The sequence below is a fragment of the Mustela lutreola genome, chromosome 10 (genome assembly GCF_030435805.1).
Source record: "Mustela lutreola isolate mMusLut2 chromosome 10, mMusLut2.pri, whole genome shotgun sequence".
Lineage (NCBI taxonomy): Eukaryota > Metazoa > Chordata > Mammalia > Carnivora > Mustelidae > Mustela > Mustela lutreola.
Window position 1 is genome coordinate 14,811,928 of NC_081299.1, and position 19,939 is coordinate 14,831,866.

General features: G+C 36.0%; 1 protein-coding gene across 29 annotated transcripts in view; it reads right to left on the reverse strand.

The window, feature by feature from the left end:
• EIF4G3 (eukaryotic translation initiation factor 4 gamma 3) overlaps nt 1-19,939 on the reverse strand; it is a 351,983-nt gene that overhangs the window by 64,569 nt on the left and 267,475 nt on the right. For 19 of the 29 annotated variants that reach the window (XM_059135850.1, XM_059135849.1, XM_059135848.1 and 16 more), the window contains 5 exons: nt 19,021-19,154; nt 17,396-17,515; nt 16,908-17,018; nt 10,261-10,431; nt 3,023-3,220 (listed from right to left, as the gene is read on the reverse strand). In XM_059135850.1, coding sequence (XP_058991833.1) covers nt 3,023-3,220; nt 10,261-10,431; nt 16,908-17,018; nt 17,396-17,515; nt 19,021-19,154 — 734 coding nt within the window. Of the gene's footprint in view, nt 1-3,022; nt 3,221-10,260; nt 10,432-14,978; nt 16,809-16,907; nt 17,019-17,395; nt 17,516-19,020; nt 19,155-19,939 lie in introns of those variants that run through there. The other 10 variants (XM_059135860.1, XM_059135844.1, XM_059135859.1 and 7 more) reach the window with 2 other exon arrangements.

Sequence of the window (19,939 nt, forward strand, 5' to 3'; positions counted from 1 at the left end):
ATTCATACTAAAAAAGTAAATCCTCAACATGTAAATAAAGGAAGTATACTTTGGTGTTTATTGGAGTGCTGCTTGTGGTTCCAAGAAAACCTGCAAAAACCAAAAAAGTAGAAACAACATGGAAGAAAAAGAGGAAGGGGGGGAGAGAAAAAAGGCTGGGGAAACTATGGTGCATGTATGTGCATATATGTATCTTCAGATATTATGCAACTACTAAAAAAGTAGGAGTAAAATCTCTGTAGTGACGTAGGGATATGCCCAAAACATATTAAGTGAAAAAAAGTAAACTGCAAAAAAATACATACGTGACAGAATTTAACTACTACAAAACCAAAAGTATTCTCTTTATATGTATATGTGTTTATATACTTTTATGAATATAAATAAAATTGTGGAAGTGCAGACATAAGCCATTCACAAAGGGAGGTGTAACCGGATGGGGCTGAAAGAGCAGCAGCTTTCTCTCTGACACCCCGTTTACTGCTGCACTTACTCCAAAGGTTATTCTGTAATTAAAAATAACCTAGTAAAGTTTAATCAATCTTATTTATTTATTTATTTATTTATTTATTTAATTTTTTTTAAAGATATTATTTATTTATTTGACCGACAGAAATCACAAGTAGGCAGAGAGGCAGGCAGAGAGAGAGGGGAAAGCAGGCTTCCTGCTAAGCATAGAGCCCGATGCGGGGCTCGATCCCAGGATCCTGAGATCATGACCTGAGCCGAAGGCAGAGGCTTAAACCACTGAGCCACCCAGGCGCCCCTAATCAATCTTATTTAAAAAGGGCTGAATCATAACAAAATTCACATAAGTGGTTGGTTTATCTATGATTGTATTTTAATCTACTTTCTTTTATTGCCTTTCCAAAGGCCATTTTCATCAAAGATACTCTTCTATTGAAAACATTAACATGGGCACCTGCGTGGTTCAGTTGGTTAAGTGTTCTTAAGTGACTCTTGATTTTGGCTCAGGTTGTGTTCTTGGGGTTGTGGGATCAAGCTCCACATGTGGCTCCCGTCTTCACAGGGAGCCGGCTTGAGATTCTCTCTCTCCCTCTGCCCCTCCCCCCACTCTCTCGTGCTCTCTCTCTCTTAAATAAACAAAATCTTAAAAAAATAACAACAACAAATTAATAATCCTTCACTGCCTGTAGGATTAAATCTAAAATTAGTAAAAAGTACTAAAGTATAAGCCAGGAGATCTGGGATCTAGTCCTAGTTCTAATAAGTGGCTACAAGATGGTATGGTTGCCACCTGCCACAAGGAAAATGAGAAGTATAAGATGGCCTTCAGATACCTACGGTATGGTAATTAGAAAGAAATATGGCAAGTGGCTCAAGAATCCTAGACATGGATTCTAGCATTGCCACTTACTAGTTAATGTGACTTTAAGCAAGTTACTTACCCTTTTTTAAGTCTCAATTTCTTGTTCAGTAAAGTGGGGCTAATAATACTAAACTTCCAGGGTTATAATAGCTATTAACAAGAATATATGTAAAGCATCTACCCATAATGCAACCTAGTAGGAGCTAAATAAATAGTTTCTGTTATCACAATCGTCCTCAATCAGCCAGCATTTTAAGACCTTTGCAATCTTTTCCACCACCAATATAATTCTGAATTATTTAGGGATGATACAGGTCAAATACTGAGCTAGGAACTTTACATAAACAATCTCATTAAATTATATTATTAGTAAATTAATGTTATCATTGTAATAGCCTCAAACTGCGTGACTTAATCTTATTTTATGATTAAAAAATGAGGTAATATAATTTTATGAAGTTACAAAGTTTATAACAACTCATTATAATTTATTATGAAGTTTATTATTGAGTTAGCAGCTTGCAGAGTAGGGACTTAAATTTAAATTTTAAAGTTAAAATTTAAAGCCAGAACTGTGAGACAAAAGGCCCGTATCTATGACTAATGCCCTGCATGCGCTGCCTCAGACATGAGCTTTTGCTGCTCTACACTTGTTCCCCCCAACAGCCACGGATCCTCTCAGGCCCACCCTGAACGCTACCTGCCTCACAGAAGCAGTCTGTCACTCTACCAATAACATAGTCATTTCTTTTTTCTTCTACTTGGTTTTTAGGTCTAGAACATCCATTCAAGCATCAACATATTGCAATTTCACAGAATATGCTCTAAGTGATCATTTTGTTAAATGCTAAATTTTTTTTTTTTTTTTCCAATATGAATTTTAAATTCCTTAAAGACAGAAGAAGTAAACTTTCCAGGTCACAACAGACTTACCTATCTTTGACACAGGACTCAAAAATACTGGGAGAATGACAGAATTCTGCACTTTTATAACAAGGCAAATGACAATGAATTGTGATAAGAAAAAACCCCAAATGTTAAAGGACACACATTTCTGACACAAGTACCTGGGTAACAGTAACAGGCAGAGAAAACACAGATGGTACATGGTAGTGTTCTGACTGCAGAACAGAGGACAATGAACACTAACCAGAAGCTCTTTGGTCTCCCATTCTGTCTTGCCCTAGATTTGACAGGCTGTAGAGATTAAATGGCTGTGGACAATGTAAAGAGAAAGAAATCTAATAGTTTCTAAGAGATGAAATGATCACTTTTGAAACTTTTATGACCATAACTATCTTTTCATTTCACCGAGGCTCAAATTAGAACCAATATATTTTCAGTTTTGAATTAAATGTGAATGTAAGCATTCACTTTATAAGAGACAACAGGAGAGGTAGGTTGCTCAGGCCAATAATTTCACATTACTAATTTAAAACTTATTCAATATTGCTCACACTGGGTGGGAACGTATCAGGCCTATTTCAGTCTATTTCCATATCCCCTCCAGAGGTGAGGATATATTTTAATAAAGCAAGATTCTTTTTATACATTGAGAATATTATATAAAAAAGTGCTAAAAATATATTCTCCCCTTTATGTTACCCCAATAACACTTCTGGGAAGAATGTGTAGTGAGGGGAGAATATACCTCTTGGAGATTTCTGGTTTTACTCCTTCCTCTCTTCTTACCGTTACTAGACATCGACACATGTTTGCATAAGCCACAGAGAAACTGGGCTCATCGATAGCCTTCTCAAAGACCAGGTCAATGACTCCCTTCAGCCGCTCCTCTGTGTCAACAGTAAGTCCTGACACTTGCTTCATCAGTTGGTTGAACATCTGTGGTGTCAGTTTATTTAAGATACTTCGAACTTTTCTGAAAAGCTCCTAGAGGGGCCACAAAAAAAGAAAACAGTGTTATAGTAACTGTGACAGGATGATTCTTTCTGTAAGGGTTAATATTTCGTTTATAATTTATAAGTTCAACTTCCCAAATTAACAAAGATTGTGAACTCATAACAGAAATAATTAAATCTATTTTAACAAACATCAAACCATTATATCACTTCTTTTCCATAACTGATGAGAATTCTAGGAACTAGTTATATTCACTGGCAAGAATATCATCTGGTACATTTCTCAAGGCAATTTGGCAAGGTGTATTGAAAGCTTTAAAACTATGATGTATCTTTTGTTTTTTTGTTTTTAAGATTTTTATTTTTTATTTTTATTTGAGAGAAAGAGAACAAGAGAGAATGAGCAGGGAGGAGCCAGGGGTAGAGCAGGAAGGAGAAGCAGACTCCTGCTAAGCAGGGAGCCTGATGAGAGACTCCATCCCAGGAACCTGAGATCATGACCTGAGTTGAAGGCAGATGATTAACAGACTGAGCCACCAAGGCGCCTTTATGATGTATCTTTCAAAATAACTATTATACTTTTAGAAACTTATTCATATTTAAGGATAGGTACAAAAGATTTTAGCCACAATAACTTTCATCACTACCCCTTTATAGCAAATAACTTAAATCTCCTAAAATAGAAAATCTGTCTAAATTATGATATAATATAAATTATGGTACAGAATACAAGGCAGGAGGTATTTTAAACTCTCATCAAATTAAAAACAGAAGAGAACTTCCTCAACTAGGAAAAAAAGCAAATATAACTCTACTTAACGGTAATTTCCCTCTAAGAACAGGAACAAGGCAAGAATGTCCATTCTTACCATCCAGGCAAGAATGTCCATTCTTACCATCCTATTCAAAGCCATACTGGAGGTCCGAGTCAGTGCAAAAAAGCAAAGAAAAAGAACTATAATCTGTATAGATTGTAAAGGAAAAAATAAAACTCTCTATTCATAAATGATATGATTATGTAGAAAATCATAAGGAATCTACAAAGATATACTAGAACTAATAAATAAGTCTAACAACATTGCAGAATATAAGTCAACATACAAGTATCAATTTTATTTCTATATATTAGGAACAAACTAGAAATTACATATTTTATTTTTATTTTTATTTTTTTTTTTTAAGATTTTATTTTTTTATTTGACAGAGAGAGATTACAAGTAGGCAGAGAGGCAGGCAGAGAGAGAGAGAGGAGGAAGCAGGCTCCCCGTGGAGCAGAGAGCCCGATGCGGGACTCAATCCCAGGACCCTGAGATCATGACCTGAGCCGAAGGCAGTGGCTTAACCCACTGAGCCACCCAGGCGCCCCAGAAATTACATATTTTAAAAGTACTATTTACAATAGCACCAAAAACCAGTTAAGAATCTAACAAAAAGTCTACAGGAGCTATATGATAAAAACCACAAGTCACTAATGAAAGAAAAAAAGGAAGACCTAAATAAAGACACCTATGTCATGTGCCTGTATTAGAAGATTCATTATTATTAAGCTGTCAATTTTCTCTAAACTGATCTATAGATTTAAAACAATCAAAATAAAAATCCTAGTAGGGTTTTGGAGCTTTCAGACAAAAATCAAGAAGCTGATTCAACAATTTACGTGAAAAGACAAGGGGGGAAAAAAAGCGAGAATAGCCTAAGTGATTTGAAAAATAACAAAGTTGGAGGACTCATACACCCTGCTCTCATTATTTACTATACAAAGACACTGTGATATTGGCCAGGGGAGTGACACATAGATCACTGGGACAGAATATAAGTATAGAACTAGATTCAAACATATATGATGAACCAATTTTCAACAAACGTACAAAGAAAGCTGAATGGAAAAATGATTTTTTTAAAAAAGACTTTATTTATTTGAGAGGGAGTGAAAAGCAGAGCAAAAGAGAGAGAGAGCACAAGCTGTAGGGAAGAGCTTGACACAGGGCTCCATCCCAGGTCCCTGAGATCATGACCTGAACTGAAGACAGATGCTTAACCAACTGAGTCACCCAGGCACCTGAGAAAAAGGATAATTCTTCCAACAAATGGTGCTGGAACAACTGAATATACATAAGAAAAAGAAAAGAAAAAAAGAACCTTGATCCATATCCTCCATGAAATAAAGAAATTAATTAAAACTGAATCACAAACAGATATGTAAAACCTAAAACTATAAACCTTTAGAAGATATGAAAGGAGAAATTTTTTATGTTCTTGGGTTATGCAAAGATTTTTTAGATATGACAAAAGCACAGACCTATAAATGCAGAAGTTGATAAATTCAACATGATCAAAGTTGAAAACTTCATTTCTGCAAAGATACTCTTAAGAGAACAAGAAGACAAACCACGGACTAGAAGAAAATTTTTGCAAAACACACATCTGATAAAAGATTTGTATCCAGAATATACACAGAACTCTCAAAAATTGAACCACCAGCCAATGAAACAGGGTAAAAGAAGAGAAATTTCACCAAAGATACAAGAATGGCAAATAAGCACAAGAAAAGATTTGTTTATTCAATTTATTATTCATTTGGAAACACAAATTAAAACAATGAGATGCTACCACACATATGCATTAGAACGGTTAAATTTGTAAAGCACAAAGTAATAAGTGCTGGCAAAGAAGTGGAATAACTGGGATTCTCGTGCCTTGCCACCGGAAACGCAAAACTGTCCACCCCGGCAAACAGTCTGGCATCTTCTGATAAAGTCAAACCTTTATTTACGAGATAATTCACAGATGTCATAGCTACAATTTTACCCCAAGAGACAAAACCTTACGTTTACACAAATCCTATACAATGATTACAGCACTTTTATTCATAATTGCCAAAACCTGAAAACTGTGAATGGATCCCTGTGAATGGATACACTTCTATGGTGTATCCGGAACAATGGAATACTAACTGGTAATAAAAAAGTAATGAGTCATACATGCCTACAAATGGAATGTGCCAAGTGAAAGAAGCTACATTCAAAATGATTTCATTTATTTGGTATTTTGGAAAAAGCAGTGCTACTGGGACAAACAGAGTAGTAACTGCTAGAGGTGGGCATGCAGGGAGAAGATGGATATAAAGTAGCACAAGGAAATTTCTGGGGTCTGATAAAAACATACCATATCTTGATTGTGGTGGTTGTTACATGCCTATGTGTGTTCAAGAGTTGCAGATTTATATACCAAATAGTAAAGCTTACTAAATGTAAATTATGTCTCAGTAAAATATGAAGTTACAAAAATCCATGAAACCATAATATAACTGAAAAGGCCTATAAAATGTTTTATTTGATCCCTAAAAAGTTAGTATCTGAATATAAGGATTTTTAGAATACATGTCAATATGTTAATAGTTTTCTCTAGGAAGGAGGTAGTAAATAAATCCATTTAAATCTTTAAAAAATTATATAGTCAGGTTTTTTCAGCAGTGAGTTAGCACTGCCTTTATTTAAAAAAAAATTAAGTTTCTTAAGGGTGGGCAAAGTCACCAAACTTCTCTCAATTGCCTCAATCAATTGACAGTATTGGTGAGATCTAAAACAATCTGTGCTTTATATCAAGGGGGAAGAAAACACAACCTTGGCTCAGTCACTAAGCAGCCAGCTCTTTTCATGATATCAGGGTCCTGGGAAGGAGCTCCATATTGGGCTCTACACTCAGCGGGGAGTCTAACTTGAGTTTCTTTCTCCCTCTCCCTTTGAAAATGCACCTGTGCTCTCTTTCTCTCCTTTTCTAGGAAGAAAGAAAGAAGAAAAGAAGGGAAAGGAGCAGAAAGGAAGAATAAAGACAGATGGAGGGAGGGAGGAAGGAGGAAAAAAGCCACAACCTTCAAATATCTCAAAGATTTCAGATGATAATCTGAGCTTAAAAACTAGGATAAAAAAGTAATTTATTAAAGTAATGAACAGCAAGGTGACTACAGTTAGTACTGTATTGCATATTGCATCAAAAGTTGATAAGACAGTAGCTCTTATAGGTTTTCATTGCAAGAAAAAAAAATTTTTAACTATGCATGATAACAGATGTTAACTGGACTAATTATGGTGGCCATTTTGATATACATAAATGTTAAATCATTACAGTATATAAACTGAAACTAACATGATGTTATGTCAATTATACATCAATGAAAAAAAGAAATTGGCATCAAACAATAACTTTATTGAAAATCATTAATTCACATCTACTTGAGGCCCAACAAATTCTGTATCAGGTACAAATAAAGTGTCACACACAGTTGCTGCCTTCCAGACCACTGACTTCAGCTGCAAAGACAAGATAATTGTATGTGAGGTGATAGCAAACACCAGATGAATGAGGAGGCACAGAAGGGAGCAGTTTATGTGTTAGAGAGGTCAGAGGCAATGGGTTAGCCAGCAAATGAGAATTGGGCCAGGTTATGAAGGACAAAAAGAGCTGGCTAAGTGACTGTGTATCAACTATACTCAAATAAAAACTAAAATTAAAAAATAAACAACTAGGGGTGCCTGCACGCTCAGTCAATTAAGTGTCTGACTTAAGGGTCCCCAGGTCATGATGTCAGGGTCCTGGGATGGAGCCCTGCATGGGGGTTTCCTGCTCAGCAGGGAATCTGCTTGATCCTCTCCCTCCTCCTCTACCCTTCCACTCGTGCTCTCTCAAACAAGTAAGTAAAATCTTTAAAAAACCACCACCAACAAAGAAAATAACTAGCCAAGTAAAAAAGAAAGGGAAAAAGACATTTTAGAAAGGGAAAACTCCTTTAGGAAGGAGTTATTAGTGAGGGTTTCCTATTTTGGGAATAGGGAACAACAAGGAAAGAGCATAGGGCTAGTGTGTGAGTTGTTGAGAGAAAATGAGGTATTTTTTTTTTTTTTAATCTGAAAATGAAGTCATTAGAGACAGGTTAAAAGCTAGGGCAGAGATCTAAAAATCAGTCCTTCAGGTAGAAGAGTCAGGCAGAAGCAGTAAGAATGCTATAGCAAGAGAAGAGAAGAGAGACATAAGCAGGGGACCACATATACAGTAGTATATGTGGTTGAAGTCTAGACAAATCATGAGGCAATGACTCCTAGAACTGCCTCAAGGCAGTCCTATCTTATGACACAGGAAAAATAAGGTCATTGGTATTATTCATAGTGTTGGTTAAAATACAGCGGTAGGAATGAAGTCAGAATGAAAGAGTATTTTAGAAGTCGAAGTGGCAACAATAAAACTACTCTTTGACAAAAAAGTAAAGAAACAGAATTAGCAGGAACACCAGGTCAGCGTGATGTAGACCTATGCAAAAGAGAATGAAAACACCAAAAAAGAGAAGGAATGGAGCAAAGATGCACCATACTCAGAAGAAAAAGTATCAATAACAAGAGGATTGTACTCGCCCTGAAAAAGCCGCCTATTAATTCTCCACTGGGTTTGCTTTATCTTTTCACTAAAGAAAACTTAGCCAATTAATGAATGATTCCTCAAAACAAAATTGTTTCAGAAATAAAACTTAACCAGTAATAGGGAGAACTCTGTTACAAAGTAAACAGGCAGATTACAAGGTGCAACGAATGGACTAGTCCACAATACCGAGGGCAACTTAATTTCTCGATACTTCAATTTTCTCATATATAAAAGAAGGAAAATATCTATTCCCTCCTTCATAGTTGCTGCAATAATCTAATGAAATGAGGCACAACTACAAGTGCCTTAACCACTAAAACAAGACCTCTTCGCCTTCAGTGATAAAGATTCAGCAGGAATTTTACCTATCCTTGCAAGTCATTTAGGCCCCTTATCAATCAGCACTTCTCAGAAGGATTGGAGGGAGAGATACATAAGGTATTTCTAAAATAAGGTTGAGATACATTGAAAAGAAATTAGATACTTGATTTCAGTGACTCTGGAGGAGGATGTACCTAGGGACAAATAGCTGTGGAATCACTAAAAAGATGAACAAAAAGACAAGCAGCCAGTTGAGGTTTGACAGCATGGTTTTGTGATGAGTAAGTTCATCTTGGTCTTGATTTGTATGAACAACTTTGTTGGTTAGTTTGTTTATCAAGTAGAGTATCTACTATGTTTGTGGTTCTATGTTGGTGTTGAATTAAGATCTACATGTATAAGGCACACATCTGACACAGATCATCATCATACTGAGTACCTGGGTTCCAGGAACCATGCCAACTGCTTTATATGACTTTATTCAATCTTCAAAACAGCCCCATAAGGTAGGTAAAGGTAGGTAGTATTAGTATCTTCATTTTACAGTTGAGATTAAGAACTTGCCTAATAGGACTTGCCTGTCTCTAGAGCTGAAGCTTTTCACTGCTGTATTAAACTATTTACAATGAGAGGAAAGATATTTAAGGAATGAGACACTGACAAGTCAGCATATGATCTGTGATACCTAACTCTGATATAGGTGCAAAATTCAAGAGCAGACTATAGTCTTGGTGCCTAGAAGCAAAAAATCCAAACAAGATAGTAGAGGTAACCCAAGTATAGGAAATAGCACTGTATGTACAGCAAATGATGAATGAAGACTATATAATTTGACACAAAAATTAATTTCGTTTGGATTAAAGGAATTTATTCAATTTATGCTAAGGAGTTCTGCAGGCAGGTATGCATAGAAAGATGCGGAGAATTCAATTTTATTCCAAAACAAGATTGGTTTCTAAATTCTAACTTAATACAGAAATGAAGGCCTGACAAGGAGACATAAAGCAATATGCTAACTGGACTAGCACAGGGTACTAAGAATCTAAAAACACATTTTTAAGAAAAGCAAGCATTGCTCTAAGCCTAAATGATCAAAGTCTATGACATATAAACCCTCTAGATACAGTAGTTGTTTTGACAACCAAACAAGAAAATAGTAGGTACTTGGCACCCATTATGCTAAAGATTTTAGAATAATGCTTTTAAAAAACAAAAAATGTACAGAAATCATGAACTAAAATCTCTAGTATACTAATAGGACAAAATAACAAGTCAAAGCACATTAAAACAACAGCACTGTAATTCCAAAACAATGTAAGAATGTGCTTCTGTTCTCACCTGAGTTTTGATGTTTTCAGGATCCTCAGCTTGGCTGTCTCGTTTTTGGCTGGGCTTCCAGGCATTCTCTGCCTTTTTCAGGTGCACATCTTCTTTCACAGAGACTGTGATAATCTTCCTCGGCTCTCTTCTCTGGCCAGGTTGAGATCTTCGTGGTCCAACATTCAACAACTAGGACAAGAATATTCTTTATTATATCTACAGAGTGTACTTAAAATTTGCTGCCTCTGCTGTGCTTCCCAATTCAAATCTGATGATCACACTGAACATTTCTTACACACAAAGATGGATATTAAGCACTCAATTTGATGTGATCTTTCTGGGGGAGAAGAGGAGGACAACCTTAGAATACCATCAGTGCAATATTTTCCACTACTACAGTTTCTAACTCCGAAGTCCTAAATTAGATAATGTGATGGGAAAATTCTGTTTGATACTGCTATTATTCTTAACAAAAAAGAATACCCCAAACTGAAGCTTTATTTTTCACTAGCTGTGTGACTTTGGACTGCTCACTTGAATAATTATACAAATTCACAGGCAGTAATCATCACAGTCACAAAGCTGCTTCAAAAACTAGGTTTCCACACTGCTAGTGTGAAATCCAAATACAATTTTATCAAAAAAAATTCTTTATAGCATAGACATCCAGCCTTACTACAGATTTTAATGGATCCCTGTAAACTTCCTGGGCCAGATGAGATTTAACTAAATTGTTCCCTGAAAAAAATGTCTTCTCTTTTGTCAGTTCTTAGTTCCTGCTAGAGTCCCACTATACTCACTCTGTTAAAAACACTTGCTGGCCTGTCACAATGGTCATCAGATTAAGACTAACTACTGTTAGTCTTAATGTAAAACTTGCATTCTGTGTATTAAAATATCACTAACAGTTGCCATTTCAAATGCCAGGAAATAACTTTTCAAGATTAAACATTTGGGTTGATGTAAGTTTTGTTCCTCCCAGATCTATTGCATACTGACATATGCATATGTCATATGCCAAGAGTCGGATGCTTAACTGAGTCTCCCAGGAGTGTCCGTTATATCATTTTCTAAATCCTGAGTAAATATTGTAATTAAACTTTAAGAGGGAAGGAAAAGAAGTCACACAAGACATACAAATCAGAATCATATCTCTGTTAGTGCCCTAATACTGCCCTTCTGAATTTATATGAAGATTTAGAGAAGGAAGCAGAAACTTAAATTTCAATGCTTTATATTAAAAAACAGGTTCTAAGAAATACATAGTCTGAGGCTGAAGCTGGCAAGACTGAAAGCCTTTAAACAACACTCATTCTCAGAATTATACTTCACCATCTGCCCTAATCAGTAATAGCAGTATCAAGCATTTATCAGGATCAAAAAATAGCCTTCCTGAGCAATACACACTAATCTTGTCAAATATATCCAGCTAAGTACTCAGAATAAATGATACAATCTCAGAGTATTTGGTACACATTAAAAAACCTGAGGTACCACACATAGTTTAACTAAAAATGACCTGAAGAGGATCACACTAGAAAAGTACCAACAGGGAGCAGGTGCTAAACTGGATAGTCCTACTATAAAAACATTTGTTTATAACTGAAACTTTGATATAATAGCCCAGACAATTCTTTTTCTCTCTTTTTAAACAGAAATGAAGATCTATTATTTTTTTAAGATTTAATTAATTTGTTTGAGAGACAGAATACAAGAGAGAGCATGAGAGGGGAGGAGGTCAGAGGGAGAAGCAGACTCCTCACAGAGCTGGGAGCCCGATGAGGAACTCAATCTCGGGACTCTGGGATCATGACCTGAGCCGAAGACAGTCGCTAAACCAAGTGAGTCACCCAGGCACCCCCAAAACAATTCTGATAAGAGAATGCAGAACACTAAATATTATCTGATATTTTAAAAATTCAGGTTGTATTCTAGTGTAAACAAGAATGGGTAACTAGTGTGGGTTAAAATCCTTTCAGTGCTTGGATAAGTTTAAATAACTTATATATAACTTATACTATAGGACATTTAAATTAATCCATGCATTTGCACATAAAAATTTGTCAAGAACAAAGATTAGTGGGTATAATGAAAGGTAATTATGTCAAAATCAGATAAGAGGCATAGTAATAATAATTTGGGGATATAATGTTTTTTAAAGATTTATTTATTTATTTGACAAAAAGAGACATAGCAAGAGAGAGAACACAAGCAGGGGGAGTGGAAGAGAGAGAAGCAGGCTTCCCGTGGAGCAGAGAGCCTGATGTGCAGCTCGATGTGGGACTCGATCCCAGGACCCTGGGATCATGACCCAAGCTGAAGGCAGACACTTAATGACTGCACCACCTAGGCGCCCCAATTTGGGGATATAATTTTAATCATGTTTGAATGAAGTATGAAAGTTCTATTCCCTGAACGTACTTACTGGAAACATCAATGACTATGTAGCAGTGAGATTTGAATGTAGGAAGTAAATACAACTTACGCCAAATCTCTTTACCAGCTTTAAGACAAATATATATGGATTTCAAATGAACTGCATAAGATGTGAGAAATATTACTAAATAGGTAACAACATTTCAAAGGAACGTAAGTATTAAAAAGATTAACATAAGCTGTTAGTCCCAAATAAAAAATCGGTATTATAACCTATGTGCAAGCTCCCAAGACAACCTTGAAAATTATTTGGTTCATTGCATATAATAAGAAAGATATTGTTCACAAATATTTAACCGAGAATAGAGTCTTCAACAGATCTATTAGACTTATAAATGCTTTACACACTTAATAAATTAATCTCTAATGTACTCATGCTTATACTCTGAAAATGAAATCATTATGTGGAACATCAGTGCCTGGAAAGAGTATGTTACAGCAGAAAAAAAGGCAGATTAGAAGACAAAAGGACTGTTCAATTCTGCTACTTATGAGCAAAGTTACTGTAACCAGGTCTCTGAACTTTGTTAAACGTAGGCTTTCTCATACATTAAATGCCAGTCCTACCCACAGAAGTTATATTATGAGGATCAGGGATATAAGACATATAAAAGGACCTTAAAAATTAGGTAAGTTATCATCAATACAAAAGAAGAAAAAGAACTTTTTAAAGAAATGTTATCTAGGGGCGCCTGGGTGGCTCAGTCGTTCGGCTCAGGTCATGATTCCACTGTCCTGGAATTGAGCCCCGCATCAGGCTCCCTGCTCAGCGGGAAGCCTCTTTCTCCCTCTCCCACTTCCTCTGCTTCTGTTCCCTCTCCCGCTGTGTCTCTCTCTGTCAAATAAGTAAAATTAAAAAAAAAAAAAACATTTTATATAAAAAAGTGCTATCTATACTGATATATTAACCTTAAACATTTCATGTTCTTTGGCGTGTGTGTGAGCATGTGGAAAGCTTAATACAAACTATCAAATTTACGGCATCCTTCAAAAGATGCACCATATATAATGAATGATTTATTTACTAAACACACATGAAATTAAAGAGTTATGAAGTGTACATATATAAAAATGAGCCTGGTCTCCTTGCTTAAAGGAGAGACAATCCTGACTGGAAGAGGAACTCCCTGTCTGGCAGAAGAATTTTAAGGTATAATGTGCTCAGGGTCCAAAAATGTGACAACTCAAATGAAACATCAACATTTGGCATTGATTGGAGTGCCTGGATGGGTCAGATGGTTAAGCATCTCTCTTTGGCTCAAGCCATGGTCCCAGAATCCTGGGATCAAGCCCTGCATCAGGTTCCATGCTCAGCGGGGAGCGTGCTTCTTCCTCTCCCTCTACTGTTCCTCCTACTTATGCTCGCTCACTCGGTCAAATAAATGAATAAAATCTTTTAAAAAAATCTTTTTGGCATTGATTAACTAGTGAGATGCATTTTTTTCCCAGGTGAACTGAGTTTTAATTTTTTTTTTTACCTTTTCTCATATATTTTTCTTAAATGTATTACATAAAAAGCCATACCCATCTCTGTTTTAGAGATCAATATACATTGCTCTTATCTCATAGACTATAACATTAAACTTACCCCAACAGGACCAATAATCATCCTACCATGTTTTAAAGGGATTATGGAGAAAGGGAAGGATGATATAACCTCAGGAAACCTCTCTGCCCGTAGAATTTTTATTATAATATAATAATTATTATAATAGCTCAGCTAGGGGTGTGTGGGTGGTTCAGTTGGTTAAGTGTCTGGCTTCGGCTCAGTTCATGATCTCAGGTTCCGGGGATCAAGCCCCGTATAGGGCTCCCCACTCAGTGAGGAGCCTGCTTCTTTCTTTCCCTCTGCCTACAGCTCCCCTTGCTTGTGCTTCCTCTCTCCACCTCTCTCTGTCAAATAAATAAATAAATTAAAAAAAAAAAAAAAAAAAAAAAAAGCTCAGCTAACCTCAAAGCTAACTGAAATAAATATGAATGGTAAATTACTAGTCTCGCTCCACTGTCTCTCTTTCAATACATGTCTCTTGGGGCGCTTTCTGTGATGTCTGCCTAGATTACCATTTAAAGTAACATCACAGGCGCGCCTGAGTGTCTCAGTCCTTAAGCATCTGCCTTGGGCTCAGGTCATGACCCCAGAGTTCTGGGATCAAGCCAGGCATTGGGCTCCTTGGTCAGCGGGAAGCCTGCTTCTCCCTCTCCCATTCCCCCCAGCTTGTGTTCCCTCACTCACTGTCTCTCTCTCCTTGTCAAATAAATAAATAAATCTTTAAAAAATTAAAAAAAAATTTACATCACACTTGCTAAGTAATTCGACTTTTAATAAGGTAGAGAGAGGATACTGCCTGAGTGCTTCCAACAGATCTATACATTACTATCCATCAAAAGACCTTTATGTTTGAAAATGTTGCGTAACTGCACATGACATGTTAAAACAATTGCTACCCACTTGTAATAAGTCTTTTGCAGAGAAGTTTATAGTAGGAGTCACAGTTACTTAAGCCACACCATGAAAAATTAAGTCTAGCAGATCTTAAGATCTTTGGATGGTAATCATTTATAAGCCAATTGGGAGGCTGGGAAAAATTAATAGAGGTATGGTACCAAAAACGATGAAGAGTAAGACTGCTTCTTTTTTTCCAAACAGCATTATTAACTGTTCCTTTACATGTTACATAGCTATATCCTATGAAATTCCCATTTGAATCCACAACAACATACCAACATAAGCAGGATAAAATTAAGTGGAGCATGTTTGTTAGCTGTGGGAGATGCTGGAAGAATAAATACTTGCATTAGGCTTAACATATCAGTATTACTCTAACAGATCACAATTATACTTAAAAATTAGCTGTGTCACCTGACAAGAGCTATTTAAAGAAAGTGAAATAACTAGAGCTAACTCTTTTGGAGACATTACAAATTCCTCATAATGGCTCATTTCCAATCATATTTCTTGGTACCAAATAAATCATTTACATATGTAAGTAGGTAGATTAGTGGGCAAAGACACATTGTGATAATTTTAAAATTCATTTTCTAATTTCAATATTATAAAAGAGACATAGCTTATTCTCAGTCCATCGCACTTCCTTTTTGCTATACCTAGTTACTAAACAATAGCAAGCTGGTGATGTAAAGTGGCAGTATACACTGGAAGATGAGACACATCAAATCATACCTTCTTTGAGTGACATATGAACAAAACAGAGCAATATGATAATGACAGATATTGTTAACCTGAAACTAATAAAAAATGGCATCAACATTATTTCCAGTGTTTGGCAAAGCAAAGATATATATCAAAACCGAAACAAAAACAAAAAAACCACTAATAGAAACACAACTTTACACTACCAAAAAGGGAAATAATGCTGAAAAATAAGGTATCAAATGGTTTTTAGAAAGCTGCGCTCTAAGACTTTCTGGTGAGATAATTAAAACTTGAGAAAAATTTTAATTTAGTATACAGAAAATAAAGATTAAATTTCCAACCTAGGTGAGAATAGAAAATCACACACAGAGATATTGTTAAGATGGTAATGCTCAATAAATAACATGCTTCAAATTAAGGAGATTTTCTATAGGTTTTACAAAGCCTTCAATGCACTATAGGCACTGAAGTATTTTTAATTAGTATTTGGCTGCAGGCAAACAACAAATAATTCAAATATCTACAAAGTGACAATTGTTTCCTGATGTGTACAGTCTTATTCCAAAGCAGGTTTCAAAAGTTGCCACTCCAGAAATAAAAAGGTGATGGGAAAAATAAAAAGTGTCACCTTAAATAAAAGTATTTTTACAAACAAAATAAAGTAGATTTGCAAATGTACATCAAACTCCAAGCTCCTCCAGAAGTTTAAATTAAGTGCTCTCTGTACCACTCCAATTTGGGAAAAACAGGTATTCACATCACTGGCAACCTTCCCCCATGCTTTCTGCAAGTCTACAAAGCAGGGAGTAGGCACAGCCTGCCACATCTTGCACAGCGCAGTGCCCCAGCATAACTCCACTGGTGACGTCACTTCTACCGCTGAAGAGCCTGCCAATGGGGGTGTAAGTGCAACCTGCAGTATACCAACACTGCACTCTTTTGTACATGTCATGTGTTCATATAGTGACTTCACAACCTATAGTAAGTGAGAAAAACAAAACAGAAAATATCATAACACCAGAGACTATTGTTAAAAAAAAAAAAAAAAAAAAAAAAAAAAAAGGATTCAGCGCACCCCTAGAGGCAGGCTCTTCAGGGGTGGGTGCGACATCGCCAGTGGAGTACAAGCTGGGGCTTTGCTCTGTTCCAGAATTGGCAATCCATGCCTGCTCTGCACTTTGCAAATCTGTAGAAACAAAGACAAAGAGATGACCATTAGCCGAATGTCATCAGAGATCTCAACTATATCAGGACACCTCAAAATAAAGCAGGAATCCTATTTAAGGTTAGCTCTATTTTTAACCCATCTGCAGTTCAATTGAAAAAAATATGTAAAAAAATCAAGACCAAATTAATGCAGACCAGTTTCTCTCAGGTAAAAACAACTCAGTGTATTCTTTATTTGCTTTAATATTAGTTGGAAAAAAAGACAGTCTTCACCTCTTCTATGTCTTCTTGGTTAGAGGAATCAACGAAAAAATGCCGTTCTCTTGCCATTAGACAAGTTGTCATGAAGTCTCTAACAATTTCTAACTAACTGGGTTGTAGGGAACTTGCACTTACAGGTACGCCTCTTCCACCAGGGGTTTGCCTTCCAAAATCTGCAAAGGCTGGAGTAAAGTCTGGTCCTCGAGGCAAAATCCGAGGATCCAGAGTTCGCATTGGCAATTTGGGTTGGTTGATCTGCATGAAGAAGCAAAGGAAAGCTTAACACAAGTTTCAGAACACTCAGTACCCAGAAAGTAAAAACTTAGACTGAAAAGTTATGTCAACTGAAATGATGAACACTGGTTTTCTGAAGCAGTGAAGTCCAATCTGAACCATGGAAGCGTCTCTGGACTTATTCCTGGGAGTGATTAGGCCTAAAATTTCCAAGGAGAGGCTAGACATAGTAAGTAGACTGGCTCAACAGACACTCAAGGACCAGCAGAACAGCTCAAGAAAATCTGTAAGATCCTATGAAGTAGGGACAAATGAGGGAATTTTTTCCAGGATATTCACCAGGACATCAGAGCACTTGCTTTGAAAAATCCTGTTATCATTTATGTTAGCTGTTGTTTTATGGTTAGCAAAGCAAATATTCTCAGTGAACAGTAAGTCTCTAAAGGAGATATTTTAAAAATCTCACTCAATCCACCTTGTTAATTGGAGCTATCTGGCTTTGTATAGGCCATGTATTGTGATGGCAGACGAAACAAAGTGAAGTAGCTCAGGGAGAAATCAACTAGTAACTGGGTGAAGTCAAAAACCAGTAATATCGTCTAGAATATCTTCTAGACGATAACTCAATTTAGGGTATGTAAAACCCACCCTCTAAACAGTCTCAAATTAGCACTACCGTAAGTGCCCAAAAGAGAAGACTTAGATACCAACAGAAATAAGAAACCTTGTTGCTTTAAAGAGGAGAATAATATACATAGGGATTGGATAAGCAGCTGCTGGAAATCTCAAAAAGAGGTAGATCTCGTTCGGAAAGACAGTTACCCTTTATGCTTTAAAAAGGACTAATATTTTCTCTTCAAAACAAAAATATTTTAAGCTCTGTCATCATCACTGGTTCATCATTGAGAGACATAAAATCACTTGGGCAGCTACACATCTGACTCTACTCTTTTTAACTTAATAAAGACAAAATAAATATTGTACCAATTTCCTATATGCACTATTAAGCTCAGATGTAAAAAGAAAAGATGCCTACTTATTTGCCAAAACTGAAAAGTAATCACTATAAGTATTTATTAGAGAAATTTTGAGATATAACATTATTCAAATTATGCTTGTTTGATTTGCCAAATACACTTGTAGGCATCTGACCTGTCCTCAATGCCATTCTAACTCCATAATGGAATTCTAGAACAAAAGAGCTCCATATCCCTTTAGCTGTATTAGCCCAGCAAGACACACATTTTTTACAACACTATGCAATAGCAATGATAAGCAGACAATGAATGTTATTTTAAAACAATACCACTCAAATATGCACCAAACCCCAAAGTTCCAGTAATCCACAATAAACCCCAAATCCAACAATATGTAGGAAAACTCTAAGACTTAAAAATTATATATTTTAATTCAAATACATATAGGCTAACAATTCCTAAAAACTACTCATACTTCACACATCTGTACTGATAACTGAATCCAGTTCCTTGTAGAAAGACAGAGCTTTCTCTGAGCATACAGCTTACTTTGTCAAGAACCACATCACTGATGGGAGGCAGGCCCTCCGGTTTCTGTATACAGGCTGGCATGAACTGGAAGTCCAGCAAAAACTCCCTGTCATACTGCTTCTTGCCTTCAGTGTCAGCAGGCTTCCAGGAATCTAGAAAAAGAGATGCAGACAAAAAAGTCTCTAGGGTCATTATATGGATAACGCCTAAGAGTTCAAACTGGATTCCAATATTCACTTTACCTGTCATAGACTAAAATACAAAGCAAACACTGAGCTACTGTCAGAAAAATGTCATATAAAAACTTTAAACTGTCTTATGTTCCTTGATCCCTTCTGAATACCATTAGCCTGTAATCTGAAATTGCTACAGAAACCACTTAATATACACATTAGACAGCCTTTGGCCAGAAACATGTAATAATACTCATTAGATAAACTACCAAGCCTTAAAATACCTCAGAAATAAGGAATCTATAATACTCTTTGGTTTCACGTAAAAGGAGACTTTGGTTGTTCACTTGGAAATGCTATTTTGGAGGGAAAAAAAGGCAAAAGGATACAAAACAAATACAAATAACTTCTGTTAGATTCTGAAAAGGCTAACCAGCTATATATAATTTTTCCCCCGACCATGGTTTACTTTATTTAGTAGTATAGTTTTTATTATATATTTTATATATATATATATTATATAACTAGTTTTTATTTAGAAGTATAGTTGATTCAAAATATTGTATTAGTTTCAGATATACAAGATAGTGACTTGACAATTGCATACATTACAAAAGGCTCACTTACCATGGTAAGTGTATTAACCACCTGTCACCATATGAAATTATTACAATATTACTGACTATACATTCCTTACGCTGTACTTTTCATCCCTGTGACTTATTTATTTTGTAAATGAAAGTCTGACCCTCTTAATCCATTTA